We start from the raw sequence: 11,116 nt of genomic DNA, 5'->3' as shown, positions 1-11,116 counted from the left end.
CGGTGAATTTCAATGAAGTGAGGGACCGTGTGGTACTCAGACCATCAGACACGCAATATAATTGATCGATTGTGCCCAAGATTTCATGAAGCGTAGAGGGATTATTTCGTGAAATTTCACTATTCTGAAGACTACAGTTACACGAGATTTGTCATTCAATAGTTGGGATTATGGTATATTGATTCTGTAACTCAATCTGTGGGACACTCAGAGTGTTGACGTCACGAATTATGACGTCGTATCAAATGAAAATATCTACCTTGTGAAAGAGCAGGTTAGTAGAAGTGAATAACTTGACGGAGCGCCACTTGCACCATTCCGCTGTAATTCAAAAGTAGCATGTTTCAAACCAAAGTAACCCAGACAGAAGACAGGGAAAACTCCCGCATTGACATTGAAAATGAGACACAATTGGAGCGTTTAGTGAGGCGATGTGAAATTTCAAGTCTGCACGAAGACGATAACGACGTCAACGGCAATGGAGGCGGTTCTGACGAAAATCTTTACATAGCCAACGACATTCCTTTATATCGCGCGCTCCAGCCACTCATCAACAGCATGAAAATCTGCGGCCTGTTTCATGAGCCCATACTGCAGTCTGGAGTCGCGGTCAAGGGTCCCTTCATAGCCGATGTCGACCATGGCAACCGGTGCCGTTTGGGTAAAGTCAGATGTAGTTTGTGGAGCCTTTACCATCTTTTTGTCACCTGTTGCCTCTGGATGTATTTCCTGCGTTACATCCCAGGATTCTGGAATTTCGACACGGAGTTAGAGCTCTATTTGAAGATTGTCCATGGGACGTGGATTTTTCAATGCTCTTGCAACGCCACCATCATTTACCTGGCTTGCAGACGCGTCTCCAAACTCCCGAAGTTCCTACTCCACTGGCATTTATTCTGTGACGGCACAAAGATTAGAACGATTCATGACAGACTGGATAAAAAATATCTACGAAAGAGGTTATTTATTTTATCTGGCATATGCTGGGTTCTCATCTTTATAAACATAGCGGCAACTGGATATGTCAGTTTGAGTCCGACTATTCCAAACTATGTCCAAGTGTTTGCATCGCCCTGGAGTTCTTACAAAGTAGCTCTCGGACTTTTAGTATTTCATGCATATAGTACAGCTGCCTGGCTCTTCCCGATCATATTTTTCATCGTTGTATCGCTGGCAATCATCAAGCAATTCAAAAAGTTGTTCCAGGATTTCACTAACAACATAATACGCAACTGCGGATATGCGAGGGAAATAGAAGAATTCCGTCTGTGGCACCACCACCTATGCGAAGCTGTTGCTATCGTAGACGATATTTTCTCATCACTCACGTTCATCGCGTATTTGACAAACATTCCACTGGCCATATTCCTCTTGTACCAAGTTTTGTTTTTGAGACTGGACAGCGCCGTTCCCTTGATTCTGCACTGTTACTGGATAGTCAGCACTACCGTTAATGTGGTCATTGTTTCGTGGTTTTCTGCGGAGATTAACGACAAGGTAGGTAAATCTCCTTGTTTCCTATACATCTTGGCCGACCTACAGACTACAACTGGGACTTAAAATGTCGTCTGCTGCTGGCCAACAGAGCAACACTCAGAAGAAATTTAGATGTCATTCTTTGCCCTCTTTTGCGATGTGCTTTGTCATAACGTGTGAGTTCGGGGCTCAGTTTTATGAGACTACACGCTTCGCAGTCATGCGTTGTATGCCGAAGCTAAGAATAGCATTTTGCCTAAAAGCAAAATTTATCGGTAAGGGTTCTTTCAAATATTTCATCAAAACGTGACATGTTGACTTTGGCAAATCTAATTACCAGGTAGTCATCGATGACAAATTGCACACGTCGTTTATGAAAACAAAAGCGATGAATTTACAGAAATTGATAAATTATTTACGACATTTGACTGATCGTCACCCATATGGACATATGGAAAAACAAAACATTATTTACAATAGGTCGGTCCAGCATCGCAATCAGCCATCCCACGTGCAGCACAGTCAACTTGTGAAAGTCAGCTGTTGCCAATGTTAGAGTTTCCTAACCTGTAATCAGTACCTATCGGTATGATTGGTTTGAATGTCAAAATGAAAGTACGTGCATGTAATGGCGTTCGGCCAAAGCTCGATAGTGACTGCACATCGCTAAAAATATAAAACGGGTTTGTTTATGCCGGGAGTAATCGCACACGTAATGCAAGATTGTATAAGAAAAAGCCTTACAAGTGTCTAGATGGAAGACCTTTACCAGAAATCACTGTGGCATCTTCACATCCATGGCTACAATTATTTAAAGTTGTCACACGAACTTGTTTCTACTACTCCATTGCAGGCCCATTCACTGCTGAGAATTGTGCATTTCGTTCGCATACGTGACTCGGCAAACGGTTCAGCTTTTCAGGTAAGTCAAGATGAACGACTGTTTATTCGGAATGTTTACAAGAGGTCATTTCATCAGATGAAAACGCAATCGTATTTTCTGATTAAGTCGCCAGTAATAGCCCCCGGCATATAATACGCGATGTGAAAAAATTAGAAGTCGGGCCTTTGGGTAATTAAATCATCAAATCAAGAAAATGACCAAGTTACTTTCGTTCGAATTTCACTGTGCGGTCTCCGTGCCTGGCAAACTGTGGTGAGGGTCGGGGAAGGCAGAATGCCCTACATGATTGACTGTTTCAGCCGGGTATCTCCTCAACGATGAACTGAAATGTCGTTCAGTTTAAACACAATGGCAGTGTATTCAACTTAAATAATGCTAATGAAGTAGGATATGGAACTATATTGGGATAATTGCTTAGCGTTGAAGGTTGCAAAATATATCTGGACATTTACTTTTTCAATCTTTAGTTCTTTTTTATCATACAGTGTCTTTCTTATTAGCGGCGAGGCATAACCAAAATTTTCATAACAATTGTGCATTTTGTGATAAAAGCATGAAATTTGGTATGAATGTAGATTATCATGATATAAATCAATTTGAATACCGAGCCACCTCAGGTTGAGCCTCGTTCTGATGTGGCGGAAAAACCTCTTACTAGTAAATATCCCCATAATTGTCAATGCTAGACTCTGAGATTTATCATGTAAGCTACCATTAGTACTTTAATGGCATAACAAAATTTTCATAACAATTGTGCATTTTGTGATAAAAGCACGAAATTTGGTATAATGTAGATTATCATGATATAAATCAATTTGAATACCGAGCCACCTCAGATTGAGCCTCGTTCTGATGTGGCGGAAAAAACCTCTTACTAGTAAATATCCCCATAATTGTCAATGCTAGACTCTGAGATTTATCATGTAAACTACCATTAATACATTAATGGCGCCATTTAAAATTTAACCACGTGGAGAACACGATCATGTTTTTATATTATTTTTGGCTATATGCATTATGTTCAATACATTACTTTTTATAATTCATTTGATATAAAGCTGATCTTGTGTAATTTGATATTAACTTTCTGATTTAGAAATTGCCTTTAGATATATATTTCAACATCAATTTACATAAATATGGATTTATGCTATACATTACTTTTTATAATTCATTTACCATACAGCTGATATTGTTTAATATGATATTAATTTCCTGACTTAGAAATTGGTTTAGTTATTTCAACATAAATATGGATTTAATATTTTGAACATCGTATATTTTGGTACTAATTTCTTGATAGTACATAATTTGTTATTCAAATGCACAAACGTGGTACAATAGTCATTGAATTGTATTTCTTCATTTTCTTTCGTTTTTGTCAAACATCAGAGGTAGGGAAAGCAAAGCTCAAACACAATCCTACACTTTTGTTAGTCATGTCCGTGCTTGGCACTCACAGACCTGCGCTTGCTTTTGCATGGCTAGTCAGGTGACAAAGAGTATTTTATTCCTTCACATGGTGTTAACATTTGCCAATTATCTTCTTGTTATCCCCTTGACACTTACAGCAAGGTAGTATTGGCTGGCCAATTATCTGATCAAATGTAATGTATTCCTTTCTATACTAAGAGTGACACCCCAGTCAAGATTGAAAGATAAACCTCAGATATTTTACGTAGTTCAGTATTCACAATAAAAAATTGCACATTCAGTGACATACAATTACAGTAAAATTTATTCCCAAATGTTGAATGTTTTGAACATGTCAGCGCAGCTAAATTTGAACTACTTTATAAAGTGTAGAAACAATAATTACATCAACTAAGTATCGGATACATGTTTTAACTATAGAAAATCCTGTTAAACTTGAGTTAATTCTTAAATATTAGAAACAATAATTAAATCAACTTAATATTGGCTATATCCAAGAGAAAAAGTACTTAAGAAAGGCAAGCTAAATTTCTGCTTATTTTTGAAGTTTAGAAATTATCATTAGAACAGCTAAATATAGGTTGTATCCATGTTTTTGTTAATGAAGAAAGCCCAGCTATATGACATATCTATAGGAACTTATGCAAATTTATGAAGTTTAGAAATGATAATTATAGCAGCAAATTATAGCAGCTAAACATCAGATATATCCATAATATTTTGTTATTTAGGAAAGTCCGACTTTCTGACATATATATAACAGTTCTTCTTCAGGAACGCCCAGGTAAACTTGATGTAATGTATGATGTTTATAAACGATTATTAGATCAGCTAAACTTCCTAATTAGCTGTGCATATCGTATAAGGCAAGTTTTGAAGTTAAGCCATATAGAATTTACATACAGTGTAGCAAACAAAACCTAAAAAGGCATAATGTCGAACCTTGCTCCTGATTCAATTGGTTGTGTAATTCAGTATTATGCCTTTCTTTATTGATCTCCTTTACAGCCGGTAGAACACGCATCATAATTTAGATTTCAGAAACCAGCTCTGCCAAAATGTTAAATTAGATTGCGGTCAGATAAGAAATGTTTTAGGTCAAATCTAACAAAGCAAACTTAAAACAAAATAGTTTAGCGATGTGGATAATATTTTTAGATCATCCGTGACTGTGATTTTGACTCACTACTTTTATAAAGACATGTTTAATAAAAATTACATGTTTCAGGAAATTTGCCATATCTGGGTACCTTCCCAAATATGAACCCAATGGCTCAATGGCTACTTAATCATATTATCTTCCAGTTATTGTCCATTTCATATTTTTACATACGTCTATTACAAACAAAACGGGTTTAATACAAGCATTATATTGCCTTCTGTACTATGTGTAGCAAAACAAATTGGTAGAATGTAAGAGGAGCCGTAATTTGCGATTTAATCTTTTGGGGTATTGAGTAAGTGTTGGTCCTATTCCATGAAAAGTGTAAAGGATATTGCATATTACAATATTTCATATAAAACAAGAATAAATCGCCTTATTAATGATACCACACAAACCAGATTATGTATAATTTAGACTCGACAGATGACTTACAAGAAGACAGGTTTAACGAAAACGCATGCGAGTTGGCAATACTGTGATTTTGCTTACCCTACAAAACATGACAGGGTGAGCTGTATCATCCCAATATTTTTTCTCTAAAAAGTCTATATTCCATATTTTTAACATGTCCTTGTAACAAATAAAACAGATTTCATACAAAGCATTGCCTTTTGTGTGATGCTCGGGTAAAAAAATTGTAGAATTTGAGATTAGCTATAATTTGTTTTATAAACTTTGGGGTACGGGGTATGTTTCGGTACTATTTCATAAAAATGTATAGAAGATATTGCATATTACATAAGTTGTTTTCACGAGGAATAAATTGCCTTTCTTAAGAATCCCAACAAGTCAGGTTATGTTAAAAAAATACAAGTACTACTAGAAAAATGCACGTGGGTCGCAAAATGTTTTTTTTTTTCTGTACCCTTCAACGTAAAAGTTCTTGCATCCCTTTATTTTTTCTGTTAAAATCCTATTTTGTATTCTAGGGATCCAAAGACTGCTATGAATACAGGTTTGTTATCCTATAGGGGTGCACGTAGACTCCCTCTAACCCACGGCCTAATAATTCTTGACTGCTGACATATATAATGTCATCCTTTGATAGGATCTAATACCGTGCATTTTATACATGCGAATTGTATTTTTGTCTGTATGTACCCATTTAACAAGTCAGGTAGTGATGAAAATTTGAAAGAACATGCAAATTACTCTTCTTATAGTTTCTAGTTGAAAATATCCAACCCAAAGTTTCCCAACGTATTCTGCAGTTGACATATATATGTGAGAAATGCCTTGCCTGGCGGCCATTTTGAAAAATAGCTGCTATGGCAACACTTTAGCAGATTTTCAGTCGCTCGCTATCTGAATTTGTTCAACACATATTAAGACACATCTGAGCCAAATTTGGTGCTTTTATCAAAAAATGCACGATGGGTTTGCCATTCTGCACCACTATATTTAGATAAAGATGGTGATTACAACTTTAGCTGTTTCATAAACAATCTAAACAAACTAATATAATACCTTTCACTTTATGCAGTCGTCCTAAAATAGTTCATATATATATATATATATATATATATATATATATATATATATATATATATATATATATATATATATATATATATATATATATGTATATAGATAGATAGATAGATAGATAGATATATAGATAGATAGATAGACATACATACATAGATAGACATACATACATAGATAGATAGACAGACATACATACATATATATATATATATATATATATATATATATATATATATATATATATATATATATATAAATATATATATAATTAACAGGAAAGAAATATTGAATCAATGTTTCATTTCCCATTTTCTGATTCCCTGACTGCAATATATCGAACGGTCCATCTTTGGAGAGTCTAAGCGTATCTCTTATGTTCAATAGGCGCAAAGACTGAAATTAACAACCAACAGGTTTTGCCCTCATCAATTATGCCAAACTGCGACAGACATGCGCGACAGTGACGATACAAGTCCTAAGACATGTAATGCTAGTTCAGAACGTGTATAATAATTACACCCTCTACTTCAAACATTGCCTGGTTCGTACACAGATGTCTATGCTTGTAAGCAAGCTGACTGGTCCTTCTGTAGGAATCAGCGCGCTTGGCTTGGTTGTGGTCACCAAGGGCCTCATCCTGACGGTAAGTATCGCCTCACGGTATCAATCAGACAGAAAATGTTCGGACCTATGGTGTCGGCGTTGTCAAACACGCAAGGTATAAATAAACCTTGCTTTCCAAAGTGAAATAGCTACTAATCAAGGAAATAACTTTCACTTCTCTTGATATTAAAATCTAATAAATCTGGTGTCCACTCGATGTTCATCACTATTATATCGGAATTACCTGTAATTAATAAAAGTATGTGTTGTTTAAAATTTGTTGATGAACATCAAAGGCGATAGCGATCAATGTTTTCACCCTTTGTCAAACATATAGATAAAATTCTGAGGGAATAACAACTTCCGTACAAGTATAATATCATCATGTTATTGGCAATTGCAGGTGTATACAATCATTATAATTAAGATATGATTATTATCATCAATTAAGATATAGAAATTCAGACTTTTCAAGGGAGCCGCTATTGACTAATTAGTTCATCATTGTAACGGGTGCAGGATATATCGAATACCATGCATGTTCACCATCACCTGACAACAGACCCTGATCATTTTCAGGTTCTTGGTGTATTCGCCACGTACTTCACGTTGTTGATACAATTCGAAATGCAGTGATGGTCCAGAAAAAAACAAGCAGTGGATCTGGATGTGTGCACGCGCATTTAAAGTAGGCTACCCCTCAACATGTGAATACATCCAGTTTTTCACCAGAAGTGCGCCTCATAGACATGGAATCTTGCATGTCACTGCCGATGTAAGATTAATGTACGTCAGAGGAAAGTGTTGAGAAGACGGAATATAACAATTTCAATGTCAAAAGTCTCATCCAGATATTACATGCAAAACAAGTCCCCTCAAAACGTCACCTTTGAAAGATTCTAAAAGCTGACGTTTCATGAAGCAGACTGTTTTTCCGAGAAATCCAATGAAAGCGTTATATACTTGAACAAGCTTTCTCGATATAGTCTTCCGATTATGACTTTGAGAATGGGGGCGTGATGAAAAGGGTCGTAGAACTGACTTATCTTGCCTCGGATAGGTCATAATACATTACCCTTGTTTGCTTGCCTTACATTAGCGACAAATGATTCGAAAGTAAGTTGACTTCGAATAGAAATTAATGAAACTTGTAAACCACTTTTTTAAGGGTGGGGATTTAGCCGAGTGATTTTGACTGTGATGTTTTCGCTAGATGACTTAGTGCCGTACGTAAGGTATGAGTTCGAACCCGATCGAGAATTTACTGGAAAAAGATTGTGAATCTGAAGAAAAAATACAGACTTATGCCTTTTCTTTTCTGTTATTGGTATAATCTCTTGCATATACGGGGTTGGGGGATTCGCCGAAGACTCGAGGAACTCCTCGTGCCTTCGGCACTCGCTGTCATACATGTGGCATTCCCGGCTCGCGCCTTGGGCGCTATTTTTGCGATCCCCCGTATGTGCGAAAGACTATACCGATAATAGAAAAGCAAAGACACAAGGAATGTCGACAGTCTAGAAAATATACAATATAAGTATGCACCAACAAATTTACGATTAAAGTGTGACTTTTTCTGGAAAAGTTACCATACAGTCGATCCACGGTACTTCTTGAGATTGATGGACACAAGCAGCATTGTTCATCGCAAGCAGCCTAGGGTATTGGTAGAGGTTAGAGATAAAGCAAATTTATTTGTTTAGGTCCAAAATTTCCAGGACAACACCTTACAGTTCAGTAGATCAAATCTTCAACCCGATCTTCATATATGGAAAGTTTCTATCACTGCTTAGATTGTATAAATCGATCACTGTTCTGTTGCAGAGTATGTTACAAACTCTATAGAACTTTCCTCAGCCTTGAATATTTTCCTCCGCCTCGAATATTATTTGGTAAATCCCGAAGTACGTATAAAGGTCAGTAAACTAGAAATTTCCTTCACCTTGGGTAAAAATTCGTTGTCAAGGACATTGAGTGTGTTTGTGCCGTAAACACTTGTCGATTTCCAAGGTCGTAAAATGAATTCCAAGGCAGAGGAAAATTTAGTCCGTAGGTCTGTAACAGTTGTTTTGTATATACGATGCAAAGGTGATTCATAGTCGTTACAATGTTAGCGTTTCCAAATTAATAGCAATCAAGCATTTGATCACTATCATTTTGAATGATGCAATAATTAAAATACGACGCTGTCATTTGTTTGTAATTTCGGGGAAAAGTGCAAAAAACGGTTGTTTAGTGGTTTTAAAATTACAGAATGTTTTTCCTAGCCTTCTAAATAAGACAGAATTAGCACATTCATTTAAATTTTTAGCAGTATTTTTGTACCATTGCTGACTACACTTTAAGATTTATGTCATTTTGTATTAATATTAAGGTAGGTAATAGCTTGTTCCTGTTAATTATGTAGTTTATTCTATTCCAATTAATTAAATTCCGTTCTATATGTTCCACAACACTAATGCACTGCTATTACTATGCACTGTACTGCATCACACTACATTATCCTCCCGTGTAATTCCTTGCTTTAATGCCAAGTTGTCCTATGATTATACTGTAATTCTGTTTCTTGAAATGTAGAGGGTCAATGTACTGTGAAATGTGAATATTTCGTAGTCGTCTCATCGTTAGTGATCAAATTAGTTGTGACCTGTGCTGTTTTCTACTGTTTTTTGTCTACTACCTAAATCATGTTGAAATAGCTAAGACAAGTGTTAAACTTTCCTCTACGGCCTGTGTATATCTATTGTCCAATGTCACTCTTGATGACTTCATTTTGGGCCGGACTGACATTACTGAAACATTGTTCATTACGCATAAATATGTTGTGTTTACACGACTGGAACTTCGTGTTTCTTCAAGATAAAGAACATGTAATTCTTTTATCGGACAAAAAATGAAAGTGTTGTCAAAGATCTAATACCCTTTGACTTTATGAACATACATACATACATACATACATACATACATACATACATACATACATACATACATACATACATACATACATACATACATACATACATACATACATACATACATACATACATACACACACACATACATACATACATACATACATACATACATACATACATACATACATACATACATACATACATACATGCATGTAAACATAAATTTACTCCAATTTTCACTACTCTCGATTTATATCTATTATTATCTGAACATCTGTTTCATATGTTCTTGATTAAACAAAACGTAAGCCAGCTTCGAAGAAGAGTAAATATCGTATAAGCTGTCCTCACCCATGAGTTCATGGTTTTATATTTGTTCATATTATTCATGGCTTTTTCCGTCCCGATACTTGTTATAACGGGCTGAAAAAGTTTCTAAATTTATTACTGCCACCACGTAGGAGAGTACAATGATAGCCGATCCCGTTCAACGTAGTTGGCGTACGCGTGAGTCTCGTATGCAACATCAGATAGGCCGACGTTTAAAGTGCGATACCAGTTTTCAACGCTCACCTTGCATTTTTTAAAGCTCTGCTGGTTTTAATCAGAGTCCCTCTAGTTGGAGGGACTGTGCGGTTTAGTAATGTGTTCGTTTACTCATGACGTTGAGGACGCTATTTTTGTTGAACTAAAACGATTGCTCTGCGGCCAGAATGAAAGCCCATAAGAGACATTTTTGTGAGGAAAAAGTAATTATTATCTCGTGCACCTGAGAAAATATCTGGTGCACACGAAATACTTTCACGTGCGCACAAGATAGTATCTCGTCCGCATGGGATAATAATTATTTTTTTCTCTCTCAAAATGTCCCTTATGGGCTTTCATAACGGCTTGCTTCCGCCCCATCTTCTTATTGTAACACACGGAAGCTACATGTACAATAGAATAAACGCGAATGTTTAAGCATGTAAGCTGTCTTTCTAATCCCGCCCAAGACTTTCTCAGTGAAAGAGTGAATGTTACATCGTTTTCGAATTACGGAAATTATGTCTTTGCCAGAATACTGCAATCCACTGTAGCCGTAAAATTGGAGCAACAAAATGCACTTATTGTGCAGAGCACCAGTGAATG

At 36.2% G+C, this 11,116-nt stretch overlaps 1 protein-coding gene across 1 annotated transcript; it reads left to right on the top strand.

Moving 5' to 3' along the window:
- The first annotated feature begins 243 nt into the window (after positions 1–243).
- LOC139149667 (gustatory receptor for sugar taste 64f-like) lies at positions 244–10,334 on the top strand. Its single transcript, XM_070721524.1, has 4 exons — positions 244–1,497; positions 2,330–2,398; positions 7,021–7,110; positions 7,650–10,334. The coding sequence occupies exons 1-4, from the start codon at positions 340–342 to the stop codon at positions 7,704–7,706; spliced, it is 1,374 nt and encodes a 457-aa protein (XP_070577625.1). The 5' UTR covers positions 244–339; the 3' UTR covers positions 7,707–10,334.
- The last annotated feature ends 782 nt before the right edge of the window (positions 10,335–11,116 follow it).

This window comes from Ptychodera flava, chromosome 14 (genome assembly GCF_041260155.1).
Source record: "Ptychodera flava strain L36383 chromosome 14, AS_Pfla_20210202, whole genome shotgun sequence".
NCBI classification, from domain to species: Eukaryota; Metazoa; Hemichordata; class Enteropneusta; family Ptychoderidae; genus Ptychodera; species Ptychodera flava.
The sequence above is the reverse complement of the archived record's forward strand: the minus strand, read 5'-3'. Positions and strand labels throughout refer to the sequence as shown.

Bases quoted from the DNA above. Each gene is read 5' to 3' on its own strand.
- LOC139149667 (XM_070721524.1), top strand. From the start codon at position 340: ATGTTTCAAACCAAAGTAACCCAGACAGAAGACAGGGAAAACTCCCGC. The intron at 1,498-2,329 runs GTAGGTAAATCT...ACTCCATTGCAG, and splicing joins CTGCGGAGATTAACGACAAG to GCCCATTCACTGCTGAGAAT. The intron at 2,399-7,020 runs GTAAGTCAAGAT...GTTCGTACACAG, and splicing joins CAAACGGTTCAGCTTTTCAG to ATGTCTATGCTTGTAAGCAA.